The 18,768-nt window shown below is 38.4% G+C and overlaps 1 protein-coding gene and 1 non-coding gene across 2 annotated transcripts; both read right to left on the reverse strand.

Annotated features, from left to right (window-relative positions):
- Positions 1-1,283: 1,283 nt before the first annotated feature.
- On the reverse strand, positions 1,284-1,356 carry trnaf-gaa (transfer RNA phenylalanine (anticodon GAA)). Its single transcript has one exon. It is a non-coding gene; the product is annotated as a tRNA-Phe (tRNA).
- A 5,666-nt stretch (positions 1,357-7,022) lies between these two features.
- Positions 7,023-17,096, reverse strand: LOC130230920 (G-protein coupled receptor 22-like). The gene is made up of 2 exons (XM_056460240.1): positions 16,859-17,096; positions 7,023-10,754 (listed from the first exon to the last, which is right to left on the reverse strand). The coding sequence occupies exon 2, from the start codon at positions 10,653-10,655 to the stop codon at positions 9,090-9,092; it is 1,566 nt and encodes a 521-aa protein (XP_056316215.1). The 5' UTR covers positions 10,656-10,754; positions 16,859-17,096; the 3' UTR covers positions 7,023-9,089.
- Positions 17,097-18,768: the final 1,672 nt, after the last annotated feature.

Here is an 18,768-nt window from a genome sequence, read left to right on the forward strand (position 1 = left end):
ATACTTCCTATTTCTACATGTCTGTATAAAAGACAAATACATCCAAGCACTAAAACTAAGACCTTTTCAGAGTACTGTACATTAACATGAGGTAATGAATACATACCCTCACAAATCCTCATTAATGGGCCTATAATTTTTCTAATTAAATGTAATTTAATGTGTTGCTGAACAAGTGAAAAAAATCTCTATGAAGAAACAACGGTCAAATTATTTAAGTAGCCACATATTATTCATATCCAACATGTTGTCATCTGAACAGCATTCAAATGTGCAATACTTCCTATTTTACATGTCTGTATAAAAGACAAACACATACAAGCACTACAACTAATGCCTTTTCACAGAACTGTAGATTAACATATAACAAGATATAATGAATACATACATACCCTCACAAAAATTAGCTTAAAAAAAAGTTATTTTTGTTAAACAATGGTAACTTCGAATTAACAATAGTTTAACAACGACATCTGAAGTAAAACGATGGCTATACAAATGATAATCAATTCACCAAAACAACACGGTTGCTGACCTTTTAATATAATATATAACATGGGTAATTTTTCTGCACTTGCATTCTAAAGAAAGTATATGGGATTTCTGTTTTATGGAATGTTGCTTATAGAACATTTCTTATGATATTTAATACGATTAAATAAATGATGAAATATATAATTCATATTTAAATAAACAAATATATATACGCCTATCTGTGCCAATACGGAACATTTTAGAAACGTTTAACCTGTTATAGCATGTGGTAGGGTAGCCTATGTGACAGACCACTTATTTTGGCAGCATACTTAGAGGCAACAACAGATATACAGTGAGTTGAGCTGTAATATAAGTAATATAAAGACATGTAACGTTACATTGGGTTCAAGCTGTTACAGGTACTGTACCGTAATACTATCCTGGAGTCCACATATGTCACAAAAGTCAGCACAAATGACTTGGCTTCTCTTGCGTTTTCCACGAGGTGAGACGCCAGATTTGATGAACAACATCGCCTCCTGGCGCAGCTACGGCGAATAACCGCTGCGGCCAATAAATACTAAAGTAAACTACAGCGACATCCTCAGGCCGTGGTTTGTACTACACGATACATAACCACATTGGCAGTGAGACAAGCAGACATTACAACGCAGCTGACGTTAAGTATTTGTCATCTTCTTTGCTTTTTATATTCTATAACTTTTCTTTTTAGCATATTGTTTTTCTAATGTTGAAATTCTTTAAATGTATAATTTCATTCTAATGTAACGTGCGAAAATAAAAACTGCCGAAACCCGGGATCGAACCAGGGACCTTTAGATCTTCAGTCTAACGCTCTCCCAACTGAGCTATTTCGGCTGATGAAGAACTATGGACTGCATAGCCTACTTGGATCGTACCTCAAATTACTTCGGATTATAGATTTTATTTCAGTACTTCATATTTATACCAGTTATTTTACAAGATTAATTTGATAACTTCATTCGTATACATTTTGTCCTGGAACTCAACTCCCAGTTACCGGGTTTTTCAGATATAAACGACTGTAATTGTGCTTATTTTTCATTCGCACAATAACAGTGCAGACATTTTCGAAATTGTTAAATCAATTAAATTCGAGTTTATGATCAAGGAAACCCTGCAGAAAAGTAAGTAAGTGAATAAATGACAAGGATAAAAAAATTTAACGTTATGTGGGTAAATACACAGTAATATCTAGTAATGCACGTGAGGGTTGATTCAGTCAACATGGGATTCATCCTTCTGCTAGTTATTCCACCCACACGAATCTCTCTCTTTCTCTCTCTCCCCCCTCTCTCTTTTCCTGTCCTCCAAGGTGACTTTCTCCTTGCACAGGCACATAGGCAGATCTTTGTTCTTATGCAAGTCTGGAGAAGAGATGAGTGAGGACAGAACGAAGGGAGACAAAGCAAATAGCAAGACACAGCCAGTGATAAAAGAAGAAATGATGACAGTGACTGGAACAGATGAGATTAAAAAGATGCATGCGTGTGAGAAGAGAGAGAATAGTGTGAGAGGAGAGATTTTAATGAATACATGGCAGCATTTTCATTTTCATACAGTAAGAGAAAATATTACCCACCCACCTATCCACTCTCTCCTTTTTCTTCTCTCTTTGCTCATGAAGGCACACAAACAGAGGGCACCCATACTAATCAGCACACTTGAGTTTTCATAATAAAAAGAGAAGAGTGTCAAATAGATGCTGATTATACCATTTAAAATGTAATATGTAAATTTAATTAAGTGCATTAGATTTCCTAATCATGAAATAAATGAACAATTACTAATGGGTAATTTGAATGCACCCGTAATAACCTGCATTCCATGTGTGTACATAGCCATGTGCATGATCATAATTGTTTCTCAGTGACTGAATAATAATGAATTCGCTTAATAAATGAAATAGCCGTGACTATACTATCAATTTAGCATAGTCTCTCATAGTGGCAAAGCAAACTGAAGACTGCCAGCACAGTTAAAAAAGATAATACATTCATTTTGTATAATAAAATATTAACTGATCGTTTTAAAAGGTAACATTTACGGTGGCCGAGAGAGCGTGCAGCAATTTAGGAAAACACGTGCAATTACAAAAAAACGGCAGCGAATTAAAAAAAGTTCTTCATCCATTTACAGCACACATGCTGCAAATCCTCACAGCGCATTTAAATGAACGTGCTGCATTTTCACACAACTCGGACAAGTTAAAAAAACGTGCTGCATATTCTCACAACACAAACAATTCACGAAAATGAGCTACATTGTCTTACAACACTTGCAAAAACATTGTAACACAATTGTTTCAAGTGGATCCAAAAACGTGACGGACGCCGCTGTGCCGTGACTATTGCTCAGTGAAGTTGTAGGTGATCTTTGAAAGCTGAGCTTTTTGTTTGTTTATTTAACATCCTGATTCCCTTGTCTTTTGTATTTTAATAGTCTAAATAATCATAACATAAATAGCCGGGTCTGTCAGGTTATGGGGTCCTCTTGAAACATTTCCATTGTGTATAGTGGTATTTGAAAGTATTGTGAAAAAATGCAGCGCGTTTTTGTAAATTGTTTGCATTGCAAGAAAATGCAGCACTTTTTATTTATTTGTTTGCGTTGTGAGGAAATGCAGTGCTTTATTTCTGAATTTGTTTGTGTTGTGAGGATTTGCAGCATATGTGCTGTCAAACAGATGAAGATCTTTTCTTAATTTGCTGCCTTTTTTTTTAATTGCATGTGTTTTCCTAAATTGCAGCAGTAAGTTCTCTCAGCTACTGTAAATATTTCATAAAATTAAAATTTTAGTATATTTAAATAAACGCATACTACTTTAGTGAGCATGCTTTTAATTAAATTTAAATAAAACTCTTTATAAATAAAATTAATCATAATTTTTATATATTTTTTCAAAGCAAATGTACCCAGCAGGCACACAACTTTAGGTTATGATGTCAGGTGACCAAAATTCAATGTCTAGCCAGCGTCCAAGGACAACGGTATTTTGATGTCCAATAACAATGTCAAATGATGTTGATATTTGGTTGATTTTAGGTTGTGTTGTAAAGTGACCAAAATCCAACGCTGAGCCAACATTTCAAACCATTGTCATATTGACGTCAAATACTGACATTTATTCGTCAGGTATGGCAACCAAAATCCAACATATGATAGGCGTTATACTGGTAACGTCCACACAACGTCAAGCTGTAACATCATTTGATGTTGATATTTGGTTGTTTTTCTGTCCAACGTTGGATTCTGACATCAACCCGATTTTCATCTCCATGCAATGTCCCTACAATGTTGGGGTACAACTTCAATCTAACATCCTGTGCCTGCTGGGTAGTTGTTGAACAAATCTCTATGGAGAAATAATGGTGAAATTATTTAAGTAGCCACATATTACTTGTATCCAAACAAGTTAATACATATATTCAGTTTCTTTTCAGCTCAGTTCCTTTATTAAACAGTGGAATGAATGTATTTTACACAGCGGATGCCCTTCCAGTTGTAACTCATCACTCGGAAATCCAAACAAGTTGTTATCAGAAAATAAACCTATTGAGGGTGATACAACACTCCTTTGTGTTAAAAAACCTGGCAAGACGAAAATCATCCCTCACTAAATGTCCACATTTCAATTTCATATTTGTGTTCATGAAGTGAATTAAAATTTAATCAAGAAAATAAAGGTAGACCTGTCCTTACTGACCCGTATTATCCCCAGAATCAGAGTTCTTCACCTCTCCATTAAGGCATCCGCGTCTGTGTGCAAGACCCCGTCCCCATTATCGGCCCTCCAATTATTGGGCTCCTGCAAATGTCAGTGTGTGTCATCAAACATTAATAAGTGTTAATACGATCAGACTTCACAAGTGGAGTGCAGCTTCTATCAGCGATAATGAGGAATGGATGTCTCTCATTCTCTACACACACATGTTGGCTGAACCACAACCACATCTTTAAAGATGAATAACATTTTAAGGTCTCTGAATCAGGAAGAGAGAGAAGGGGGGATTTTGAAAAGCTACCATTTGACTGATTGAACAGGTAGCTACTTTATTGAGTATCCCTCGAATGGCATTTGATCTTCTGGGTGAGATTGGAAATGCTGACAAAGACACAGGAGGTTCTTAATTGCCAGTTTGACTTTTATCAGCTGGGATGAAGTCAGTCAACCTTTCTCGGCAAGGACTAATTGTATATATTAAAGCAGTCTGCACTTCTTAATAAACTCAGGTAATGAGAAGACGCCACCGTACACCAATTAACTTTCAGTACAAGCAGCTCGGAATGTTATCATTATTCAGAACAGCAAACTTTCCTAATCAGGAAACCTATGCAGATTAGACTGAACACCTTCAACAAACACCAACTTATATGAACATACAGTCTACAGGTTCAAGGTGCTTTGGACCTACTTAAACATTAACATATTTTAAAGTGCAGTACTAAAAACATTCAGATTCCTCCAGGTTAATTTGGCACTAGGTGAATTCCTCAATTATCCGACAAACACAGTTTAAGGTGTTAGTTCATCCTAAAAATGAAAATCATGTTACTAATTACTCACTCTCATGTCGATCCAAACCCCGGAGACCTTTGTTCTTCTTTGTAACACAAATAAAGCTATTTTAGGTGAAATGCAAGAGCTCTCTCATCCTCCATAGGCAGCAAGGTTGTGACTCCTTCAAAGTCTAGAAAGGTATCAAGAAACATCCTCAAGACAGATCACATGCCTTCAGAGGTTCTTAATAAATAAAATGAATATTATTAAGCGTTGAGAATAATTTTGTGAGCACAAATTATATTTATGCAACATTGCGGCAAAACAACACCATAATCTACTATGACAATTACCTCCTCAGGTACAAATTATGTGCTTTATTCAGTTTAATTATACCAATGTGAGTTTGATCATCATTTAAGGTGACATTTATAGCTGTACTACTAAAAAGCAGCAGATTGTTCACATCAGATCTTAAAAAGTAAATATCTAGCAAACTGTTTGAAAATCAAAGTCAGTGACTCGGTGCAAAGCAACATCAGTTACTCAGCCCAAGGCTACTTTAATAACTAAACAGGATAAATATGTATTAATCAGTGCAGTGGCTGATATTTAAATGAATGGCTGGTATTTAAATGTTTCTGTCGTGTCGCCTTTGGACGGTGCAGACAACCAAATTGCTCGTCGCTAGAATTTTGTCGCATCATGTGTTGTTGGGACACGGTGTCAGAGGTGCGACACATAAACATGCGTAATTTAGATGGAGTTGTAGGCTAATTAACAAGAAGGCAACATAAGAGTAATTAATAACATAATTTTTATTTTGGGTGAACTAATCTTTTAACTGGCATCCTGACTTTTTCACTGACGTTGCAAATTGGTGAGCTCTTCTACAGTGGCTGAAACTCTCCATCTGCAGCTTTTCCAGATGAAGGTCAAAGGGACTTTCAAACCTTCATCATCAGAAAGAATCAAAAGGTACGACTAACCTTTTCTGGGGATCATGCTGTGTAGACTGAAAGGTGGTCTAAAGTTTATTGATGAAAGAAAGTTTAATTTTGGCTTTTGGGGCTTTAATGGTAAGCATCACCAAAATTGAGAAATACTAATCCCAAATTGTGTAGAGAAGTCGGTGAAAGTAAAAAAAGGAAGGGTCATGGTTTGGATAAGGTTTTTGACAGCAGGATTTTGATGTCGTTTATATGGAGATCAGTCTCAAAAAAGAATACATTTACAAAATAAAATTCATACATGCACAGCACAATTCACATTTACAAAAAACTACTTGTACGTTCAAAACAATTCGTAAATACACAAATCCAATTAGTAAATTCAAAACATGATTCATAAATACACCAATATAACTCGTTAATTCAAAACGGAAGTCATAAATACACAAATCCAATTCGTTAATTCAAAACGGAAGTCATAAATACACAAATCCAATTTGTTAAATAAAAATGCAAGTTATTAATACACAAAGCCAATTCGTAAATTCAAAATGCGATTCATTAATACACAAATCCAATTCATTTGGCAAAAATATTTATGATTTTTACTTGAGAATTCACAAATTGTGTTGTATTTATAAATTGTGTTTTGAATTTACAAATTGTATTTTGTAAAGATGAATTGTGCTGTGCATGTATGAATTTTATTTTGTACAAATATTATTTTTGAGACTGATCTGGCTCCATACTTTTACAGCTAGATGGCAGAGTGAATGAAAATGTTTAACAGAACATTGATTATACAGTGCTCTTCGTTAATGCATACAATAAAACACAAATTAACATTTTACTCAAAACACTTACCTACAATTGGTATACCAGAGGACCGATAATAACTCTGGAGCTATTTCATAGTTTTTAAATGCACCTACTCTGTGCAAACATATAACTATGCTATCAGCATAATAACTATGCTGAAGTTGGAAACAAACCAAACAAGCAAAGAGGCTGAACATTTTTATTACTGTAATTCAGACTTATTGCTCCTCTATTGTAAAAGAATACAATTACCACCTCAAAGTGAAATAATGTACAACACTGACAAGATATATACATATATGGGACACAAAATAAATTAATTTCAGCTTTGAAAAAGTGGTTTCAGTGTCAATATCTTCAGAAACTGATCGAACCAGTACGCATGCCCTTGGTAGAGCAGAATTGAAATCAGCTGCAGTTTCAAACCACAGAAATATCACTGACTATTTACATCCCTGATCATATACATTAATAAACACTATGATAAATCTATTGCCCTCTAGACTATCAGTGAGAAGGACACTGGAAAATATGTGCAAATGTATGTGTACTGGTGGATGGTTACTTTTACACCACACGATGAAAGCCGATAGATTGGTATTAATTGTGATGGAAATCATGCGATGCATAACCTGGATTTGGAGTTTATTGCACATGACCTCTTGCAGACTCACACATGTAGATTCGCTCTCTGGGTCTCGCTCTTTAATCCTCTAGCACCATGAGAATATTTGTGCTCTACTGGTTAATTAGACAGCGGCCTATTGACCTCAGAGTTCAGTGTGCTTTAGAAACCCTGTGCTGATTAGTTTGCCAATGATAATACACACTCATGGACAAAAGAGAGGCCTACCAACATCTTTTAATTTCCTTTATAGAGGTGAGCAAGTCACACATATCATCTAATACATCTAACACTTTAAATGGGTTCCTGCACATACTTTACCTTGTACGTACAGTCATAAATAGGCCCAGGCGGAATCTGCTGACTTTGACATTTTCTGCAAATACTTTAAATTGATTTTATCGACAGCCCCCCTCACCCAATAATTAGATATGTTTAAATTGACCCTCTCACCCAATATTTGATATTCTTGATGTTGCTCTAGTGCAGTGTTTCTCAACCACATTCCTGGAGGCCCACCAGCTCTGCACATCTTCCATGTCTCCTTAACCAAGCACACCTGATTTAGATCATCAGCTCCTAAGCAGAGACTGAAACACCTGAAATGGGTAACACAGACAAAGGAGACATCCAAAACCTGCAGAGTTGGAGGTCCTCCAGGAACGTGGTTGAGAAACACTGCTCTAGTGCACTTTAATACACACCGCTAACACATTGGTTGGTGGTTTGATAAAAAAATTAAGACGGCCATATAAAGTGAAGAATGCAGGCTATACAGGATTCCACAGGTGGTTTAAATGTAGCTGTGATGCTTTTGCCGCGGTCACACTAAAGTTTGAGCTTGCTAAATTCTGTAGTACGGCACTGCAAAAAGGGGCGGGATTAAACAAGACATTAGACATTAAAAAAAAGCGAGCGATTGGTCCATATTTTAAATTTCTGTTCATACAGGGCATGTTTTGATCATCAGTTGGTCTCACGCAGTCAAGTGATGCGATTTCACAACGAACTGTGAAACTTGTTGCATGACCTTGCGTTCCTGGTCTGACGCATTCGCGTGCGTATGAATAGAAGTCTATGGGGAGAAAAGTGCAGTGTGACCGCAGCTTTTGGCTTTAATGGTAAATAAGTAGCTAAACATTTACATTTCAAGAATTGTTTGGCAATATAATCCATAACTCTTGTCCCATCCCTACCCCTTTTTAATTGTCTTTGAATTGAAAATAAAGGCTCATCTATGGATTTTTACAATCATTTACATGAATCATGTAAGTCAAAGCTAAATGTTACAAGACAAAAACATTAACGAAGCACTATTCAGCATATTAGATGGACAACTAACAGTGAATGTGTGCATATGTGCAAACTGATTGTTACCAACATATCTGGACCCTTCTGTTTTTCTTAATTTTTCTTTATTCCACTTAATTGCCTTAATTACTTAATCCCTCCCCCCAAAAAACTCCTTTGGTCCTATCTAGTGTTCAAAAAATGGCTACAGCCTTGATTTAAATATAGTAAAATATGCTAAATGGAGCAGAAATCAATCATACTAGCATCTGAAACCATAATTAAATCCCCCAAAACATTTAATAAATGCACAGAGGGTTCACCCAAGGGAACGCACACTCAGATTCTGTCTGAGCCTAGTTATAAGTCCCAGACACACAAACACTCACTCTCTAACAGCCTCCGTCAGGCAGCGCTCAGTAGCATCGCTGCAATTTGCCCCGTGCTTGCGATGGATCCTGGTATTCGTGCGAATACGAGTCTGTACGTTTTGCGGCCTCAGCCTGCGCAGACGGGTATGCAGAACTTTGCGCAGTTTTTGCCTCGTAAACGCGTACAGCAGCGGATGTAGCACTACCGTCCAATAAGCGAGCACTAGGAAGCAAAGTCTCAGGCGTTCCAGCCAATCAGACGGCCCGATTGCCAGCATGAGAATGGGCATTATAGAGAGTGGCGCCCAGCATAGGAGAAACGAGAGAATGATGATGACAGACATGCGAAAGACTCGCCTTTGACGTTCCCGTCGATCCCGGTGGCGCCGAACTGCTCGGCGCAGAGCTAAAATGGCTGACACTGACGCACCCACTCCCATGCTGGATGGACCCTGGACGGGGGCAGGACTTACTTGAGTGGTTACTGTAGACACAGTGGGCATGGGACTCAAAGGCGTGGACGCAGGAGTAGCGATATTCGGGCTAGTTATTACAGACAGTGATGTGGTGGGACTCAAAGGGGTCATTGATGCAGTGGGGGTGGGGCTTAAAGGTGAGGTTATGACAGACACCGTAGGGGTGGGGCTAAGTGGCGTGGTGAGCGAAGGAGTGTTGGTCTCAGTGTTGATTGTTACAGTGGTAACTGTATCTGCGATGATAAGTGGCCCAGTTGAGAGTGGTGGTGGCGATGTGGGCGTATTCCTTGTCATGTGATCGGGTGACCTTGTTGACCTTTTACGACGCAACCAGAGGCGATGTGCAGGCCGTTTGCTGTCTCGATGTGGCCTGGGTGTGCGTCCAATGCGGATGCGCAGTGTCTGAAGAATTCGTGAGTATGTAAATAGCATCACAGCAAGAGAGCACAGGAACACAGGAACCTGCAGTAACAGATGAGCCTGTAGAGTTCCCCCCCACTCCGAACAAAGCACAGTGCCATTTGTGTGCACAAACACCCCCTCGCCTTGCCCTGACACAAACCCTGCCTCCACGAATGGAAGAAGTGGCACAGCTAGAGAAAGCGCCCACACTGCCACAAGTAAAACAGCTGCCCTTCGAGGCGTCAGCAGGCGATTGGCTGGTCGGACGCTGATGTCATAGCGATCTAAACTGATAAGCAGCAGGTTGAGTGCGGTGCCCACGCTGGCGAAGCTGGCTGCTGATTCGTGGAGACAGCAGAGGAGGGCGTGGTGTGGAACCGAGGCTCCACCCAGTATGAGGAGCGTGGCAGTGATGGGTAGGCAGAGGAGACAGAGCAGCAGGTCAAGAGTGTGCAGGCTGAGAGTGACCGCATGGCTGACAGACTCCAGCAGGCTACAGTGACCACAGTATAACACCAGCACGGTCAGATTGCCGCCCACCCCGAGGAGCAGCTCCAGCAGCAGCACAGCACTTACAGTCGCCCGGAAGCCGAGCCACGAGCCCTCTTGCTGTGCGAGCCCGGCCCCCACGCCATCTTCAGCCTGTAATAGGGACAGACCGTGGCCCCCGGTGAAGCTGCCATCTGTCTCCATGGACACCATCGCCACGTGCCTTCAGGCATAGTAATGCCAACCGCTCCCACTGGGCATGCTCCACCTACTCGGGTGTTTTCTTGTGGCGTTGATGAATGACTGACAGCTCTGTGGTGAGGAGACAAAAACAGAATGAAACGATGACTGCTTTTCCACACGCAAATTGACAGATCTATCTATCTATCTATCTATCTATCTATCTATCTATCTATCTATCTATCTATCTATCTATCTATCTATCTATCTATCTATCTATCTATCTATCTATCTATCTATCTATCTATCTATCTATCCATCCATCCATCCATCTTTGTATATCTATATATCTATCTATCCGTCCATCCATCCATCCATCTATCTATAGTTATATATCTATACATTTATCTATCTATCTCTCTATCTATATTTATATATCTAAATATGTATCCATCTATCCATATTTATTTATCTATCCATCCATCCATCCATCCATCCGTCTGTCCGTTTGTATTAATCTATCTATCTATCTATCTATCTATCTATCTATCTATCTATCTATCTATCTATCTATCTATCTATCTATCTATCTATCTATCTATCTATCTATCTATCTATCTATCTATCTATCTATCTATCTATCTATCCGTCCGTCTTTTATATCCATCTATCTATATTTGTATATCCATCCATCCATACGTCTGCCTTTTTATATCCATCTATCTATCCATCCATCCATCCATCTATATTTGTATATCTATCTGTCTGTCCGTCCGTCCGTCCATCTATCTTTATCTATCCATCCATCCACCCATCCATCTATCTAAACGTATAAAATAATTTAAAATGATGTAACTTTTAAAAATAATCTATCTATCATAATATCGTGAACAGTGCACTTCTTATAGTATCACAGTGAGTTACATCATCATCACCACTCATCATCATCATTTACTGAAGTCAGTACAAACGCAGACAGGGCCTAAGAGAGATTCACAGATGCAACCAATCGAGCGCTGGCAAAATTTTGGTGAAAAAGAGGGTATGACTTGTCCTTCTGAAATGTAATAAGGTATTGATCGAGCGAGACAGGACAATAAAGATGAGCCTGATGTGCATGTGAGTGATTGTTTGTGTGCGATCCTGCAGTCCCACACAGCCAAGAGTTTGTGGCCAACAGGAGAACTATTCCAACAGATGAATTACAGCACAAAGCGATCTCTCACACATGACCAAGGACAAAAAAAAAACATTGCTGAAACATTTATGAATCGAAAACTGCTCCATGCCTGTACCAGCAATTTAATGTATTAAAGGAATAGTGATTCTAATGAACTCTAAACCTTCAAAACAAGCAACTCTCAAATTACAGAAAGAAACACAGCAGCTTGTCATTCAACAAACACACACACACACACACACACAAAAAAATTATAAATATATAAATAAATAAATGAGTTCGACTTGAGACTGATCCCGTTTTGAGGATGGTTGTTACTATGGCAACTGGTCTACAGTTTAAGAGTGGTCAAAATACAAATTGTAAGAGTTTCTGCGTCGGTTACAGAGACCTTGCCTCTTGAACACATCTGTGATAATGACCGCAGGAGGAAAGTTTTGATGCTTAACACAATGAGACTGCGGATGGGGGGGGGGGGGGGGGGGGCAATACGCTTGGCATGCCGATGCGCCCCATGCCATGCTGGTAATGAAAAGAGGTCACTGCAGTGGAACTTCTGAATGACAGTAGGAGACATAGATTTAGGGCTCAGATCATTGAAGCCTGACATCTTATGCCCACAGAAGTGAGACTGTGGTAAAAATAAGTGGGGACTGACTTTGTCAGAGCGTTGCATGTAAAAAAACAAACAAAAAATCCCCCAAAAAACTAAGGAATAGTGAGAGAATGAGGGATGAGTGGGCGGTGCAGGTGCACAGTGTGTTGTGAAATCGCCGGAGGAGTTTGTTTGTACCTCCTACCCTCTATCCATCAATGTGCAATGCTTGAGATCCATCCATCTTTCTTTAGACTAACCACGCTGTCTCAGCTGTTTCTGCCATTTATCAGACTCTATTTCATTATCGTTGTTTTCCAAGCCAATTTGGTCTGTCCACGCTGGTTTGTTGTCAGCCTGTTAAAGAAATAGTTCAGCCGAAAATGAGGACTCGTGTTGTTACAAAACAGAATGTACACCTAATGTGTTTGGAGCTTTTCCACAAAAGATCTGCCAGGCTCTGAAAGGATGGGGAAACGCATAAATGTGCTCTGTTTGTTTTGATGTTAAATGATATTTTCAATATAAGCAAACAGAAAATCAAGCCTAAATGTTCATGTATTTTGGATGCCCATTAAATGATAATTACATATTGTGGACCTAAAAAAATTTCAAAACAGATCTTAAAATGTGGGGCGGCATGGTGGCTCAGTGATTAGCATTGTCCCCTCATAGCAAGAAGGCCACTGGTTCCACTCTCAGCTGAGCCAAGTGGCATTTCTGCATGGAGTTTGCATGTTCTCCCCGTGTCCGCGTGGGTTTCCTCTGGGTGCTCTGGTTTCCCACACAGTCCAAAGACATGCGCTTTGGGTGAATTGGGTAGACAAAATTGGCCTAAGTGTATGTGTGAATGTGAGAGTGTATGGGTGTTTCCCAGTACTGGAAGGGCATTTGCTGCGTAAAACATATGCTGGAATAATTGCTGGTTTATTCCACTGTGGCGACCCCTGATAAATAAGGGACTAAGCTAGAGCTAGGCGATTAATCGAAAAGTAATTGAAATCGACATTCAGAACCTATAATCGATCAAATTTTTCAGGTCAATTTTTTCAATTACTTTCCCAACCACATGTGGTCACGTGACCCTGCTCTGTTAAGGCTGATTTATATGTCTGCGTCAAACGCACGGCTATGGTCCAGTGCAGCCTTCGCGCGGTCACATACTCGCACACCTCTTTAAAAATGTAACAACACATCACACGCTTGCACTACACTGACGATGATTGGAAGCTGCACAAGAGATGCCTTTAAGGGGCATGTTATCTATTACAATAAAATTATCATTTACGTGAAAATATTTGTTTAAAGAAGATTCAAGAAATGCACTCTTTAAAATATTATATACAGGATATTCAAGACTTATTTTATTTAGAAGAGATACTGCTTATTTTCTACTTTTGAAAACATTAAAAATAATTAATTTTGTTTCCAAAAGTGTGAGTTATTTATGTTGACTTTTTTATATGAAAAACATTGTCTGTTGGTTTTAGGCAATGTATGTTTTCATTTTAGTTGTTTAAATTTGATGCTCATTAAATAATCATAGATAGTAGAAAGTGTGTGTTTCTATCAATTATTTTAGAATGAAGTAATGCACGCTACATTTAAAAATCTCTCGCTTGTAAGATGCGAGCATATCTACTGTACAAATCCTGTCTGGGAATTATAAGGGCAAAATTTTTGATAAATAAATAAAATAATTGTTCATTAATCATAATCAATTTAAAATGTTCAATTAACCGAGATTTAGATTTTAGGCCAAATCGCCCAGCCCTAGACTAAGCTGAAGGAAAATGAATGAATGAAAACGCAAGTTATCATTATCATCTCCATATAAACTACAAATATGTGATATTTTGAAAACAGTGGTGCTGTGCATGTGTATAATCTGCTAAATCTATAGGCAGAACAATGGCAGACTTTGTGATTATCTGAACAATGGAGTTTGTGATTATACTGTATGTGTAAAGGCTAAACACATTTTTTGGGGATCTGTGTGGACATGGAGTTTTCCCCCCAAAACATAAAGGAAAACTTTGTTTACTATTTTGAAGTTTTTCGTTTTGTACTTCACATTTTCATGTCAATTAAACATTTTATTATTTTATTTTGTGATTAATTTAATCAGCTACTGTTTTTTTTCATTCCCCCAAAAACAACTTTGCTGTTAACTTACTCACCCTCACGCCATCCAAAATGTAGATGACATTTCTTTTAGAGTACTGTAAAGAATATTCTTTAGTTGAAACCTCAGTGCTTAGTGATTTATAAAATGCAAGTCAATTGCTACAGGTAACTCCTCATCCAGACTGTGCAGAGACAATGAGTGCATTTACATGGACACCAATAATCCGATTTTAATAAGATTAAGACAATAGTCTCATTAAGAGTCGACCATGTAAACAGTGAGTTTTGATCACCTTAATCCGACTAAAGTCATAATCAAATTAAACAGAAATCGGATTAAGACATGTGGAATATGCCAATTTTAGTAACATTATTAAAATGCAGTACAGACATGTAAACACCTTAAACTATTACCGCCGTGTAGGATTTTTAACGCATTTTGCGACAGGATATTCCATACACACACAGCTGTTTGACACTATTCTCTGCACCTACCGGGTCGGTAAAGGACCACAGACACCTGTATCATGAAAGGCTGAGTTTTTTCTCCATACGGTTTGTGGTATCAATTTCCGTTAAAACGACACTTCCAGCAGTTCATAGTTGCATCCAATAACTTGTTTGTCATTGGGGGCATGCATGAAATGTTCCTAAATTGAAGTGAGAGTGCCAAACTGCAGTTTAAGTCAACAAATTAAAAATGAAACAACCGAAATTACATAAAGCTCCAGAGGAAATGTGGATAGCGCGGTGACGCAATGACGTTAATCGGATTGTGCTATAACATGTACAACAGGATCATGATAGTAACATTCAAAAAAACTCATGTAAACAGCTTAATCATATTATTGTCTTATTCAGATTAAGGAAAATAAATTGATTACTGATGTCCATGTAAACATAGCCAGTGTGGTTTTTCACCGACATCAGGAGCCATGTTTATTCATTTTGCTTTGATGTTTTTTGACTTTCAATGTGCCTTTCGAAGTAGGCATTGGCTTGCATGTTATGATTCACCAACAGTCAGTTACAGCTAAAAATCCGCTTCAGTGTTCAACTGAACAAAAAAGTCAATAAATAATCGTCTTCATTCCACATACTCAAACTGACATATAGATTGCACCAAAATTTCTCCTTTGTGTTCCACTGAATAACACCACACAGGTTTGAATAGACATGAGGGTGAGTAAACAATCACGAAATGTTCCTATTGCTCATTCCACAATAGCAGATGCACCACACATTTATGCAACAAATTGCATGTGATAATTTTTTTCTTTGAAGCCCTGCCGTGCACACCAAATCAAAATAGATTTCTCAACGGTGAAATGAGCGCGCAAATGCATTTTAGATTTGTTTACACACTCTTTGGAAATGAAAGAGCGTGACAACATGTGAAACTACATTCACTACGCAGAGAGGAACCAAAATAACTCCACATCCAGAAGGAGCCAAAATAGCTGATGATCTAGATTCCTCTTTCCTTTCATACACATTCAGGGCCATTTATATACCTGCTCTACTACATTGTCCCTTATGGTTACTTCTTGTCTTTAAAGCATACTGTAGCCTTCAATCCAATTAGAAATATGCACACTCCATCTCATACATCATCTTTTCCCTTTTTTTTCCCCAACTGGCTTCATGTCGCCTGATCTGAAGTGCATCTGAAAATCCAGTTGGCTGTAATCAGACTGACTGACTGTGAGAGCAAGAGCACAAAAATGATGATGATGATGATGGGTGTGATGAATGTCAAATGATTGACGCAGGCGTATTTAACTTTTTTTCCCCTCAATAATTTGCTGGAGTCACGTGTCTCTGAGCATGTGCATGTGTCCGGTTGTGTTTGAGAGCATCGGCGTGAGGATGATGTCCCGATCCGAATTACAATAAAACTCACAAGCCCATAGACTGACAACAAGCTATTCAAACGAGAGAAAAAACACACACATACGTTAATTTCGTACTCAAATTACATCTTTAAATTCACATTCACAGATAGGATAGAATGACTGCAGATTATAGGCAACACATGGATTTTTTTTCTCGGTAAACAAATCGTCCATATAGTGGCGACATATACCCTGCATAAGACATCGCTGGCTACCTTTTTTGCAGAGTAAAATATTAGGAGTCGAGGTCTAGATCAAACGACACAGCTGATTGTCTCTTATCGTTTTTATTCCCAGGCGCGCGCTTGTAAGATTTTCCACTTAAACTAACGAAAAGGAATGAAGATCTTCGGTAAAATGACAGCGAATTCCAATTAAGTGACAAGATCAATATGCTGGTGAGGAGTGTGAAGATGCATCAAGGAGGTTTTTTACTCACCTTGCCCCGCGCGCCGGGAATCCCCGCTACATTCCACTGCGGTCCGTGCCGCGCGCGCGCTCCGCTCTCACTCTACTAGAGCGCGAGATTCCTGGGGGCTTCAGGACTGTCCGCTGGCAGGTACGTGCCCGGAATAAATGTCGCACCTTCTGTGGTGCTAAACGGTGGTAGAAATCGCTACTGTGCTTCTGTGAGTACCCATGAGTGCCGCTATCCTGTGTACTAGACGGACTGAAAGAACCCGCTCCTTCTGCGCGAGCGCGCATACACACTCACTCACGCACGCACACACCAAAACTGCAGGCTTCATCGTGGAAACGCACGAGCTACTGTCTGCAGTCAGCGCGATTCATAACAACAAATGTACAGATACTGTTGGGTTACTACGACCTATTATTTTATAGCTTTACTTTTTTAAATTTATTATTTTATCTAATTAAGCTGTAAACATTTATACTCCTATAGATGCAAGCTTACACGTTTATTCTGACACGTTATGAAAGGGCACAGAAATTGCTTTTCAATGTCAAATTCAAAGTCATTTGTTCTTTCCAAATGCAATTAAAGAGGTAGTTCAAAAATAATTAATAAAAAATGATTTAATTCAACCGCGTGCTATTCAAGATATAGGTGAATATCAAAAATGATTTGGTGACAGGCACTGTTAGTGTCAAATAGAAAATGCATATATACAGGCAAAACAAAATTGGTACCTGTGACTCTTGTTTATATATTAAAGAAGTGAAAGACTGCTATTCTGTGCATAAAACTGAACATGATTTTTTATTTAAACATTATTACCTTTAATCTGCACTCGGCAGATGGCACTTGAGCTTGAGTCTGTAGTACGAGCTTCCTGGTAAATATCAAACACTACAAACCTGTTAGAAGTCATTTTTTATATATAGAAATCAATATATATAGAAATCAATATATATATATATATATATATATATATATATATATATATATATATATATATATATATATATATATAGAATAGGCGACAAGACTTTTGTCAAGTAGTGTGTGTGTGTGTGTGTGTGTGTGTGTGTATGTATATATATATATATACATATACACACACGCACACGCACACACACACACACACACTACATGACAAAAGTCTTGTCGCCTATCCAAGTTTTAGGAACAACAAATAATAACTTGACTAGTTGATCATTTGCCTTATATGAAATTGAGTATGATTGTGTACGACTCCCATGAACTTGGATATACATCTCTGCAATGACTCAAATAACTTATTAATAAAATCATCTGGAATGGCAAAGAAAGCATTCTTGCAGGACTCCCAGAGTTCATCAAGATTCTTTGGATTCATCTTCAATGCCTCCATCTTACCCCAGACATGCTCAATAATGGTTATTTTGGTTACTGGGCTGGCCAATCCTGAACCACCTTGACCTTCTTTGCTTTCAGAAACTTTTATGTGGAGACTGAAGTATGAGAAGGAGCGCTATCCTGCTAAACAATTTCCCAAACATCAACACAACACAAATGTCTTGATACCTCAGGCTGTTGATGTTGCCATCCCCTCTGCAGATCTCTCGCACGCCCCTATACTGAATGTAACCCCAAACCATGATTTTTCCATCACCAAACTTAATTGACTTCGGTGAGAATCTTGGGTCCATGCGATTCCAATAGGTCTTCTGCAGTATTTGTGATGATTGGAATGCAGTTCAACAGATGATTCATCTGAAAAATCGACCTTCTGCTAATTTTCCAAATGATCAACTAGAAGTCAAGTTATTATTAGTTGCTCTTATAGCTGGGATCGATGACAAGACATGATTTTATGTACATTCAATGTTCTTCTAAAGGAAAAAAGATGAAAAAAAAAGATCTGAGGGTGCGAAAAATAACATTTTTTGTTTATGGTTTCCACA

This window comes from Danio aesculapii, chromosome 6, assembly GCF_903798145.1.
Source record: "Danio aesculapii chromosome 6, fDanAes4.1, whole genome shotgun sequence".
Classification (NCBI taxonomy): domain Eukaryota; kingdom Metazoa; phylum Chordata; class Actinopteri; order Cypriniformes; family Danionidae; genus Danio; species Danio aesculapii.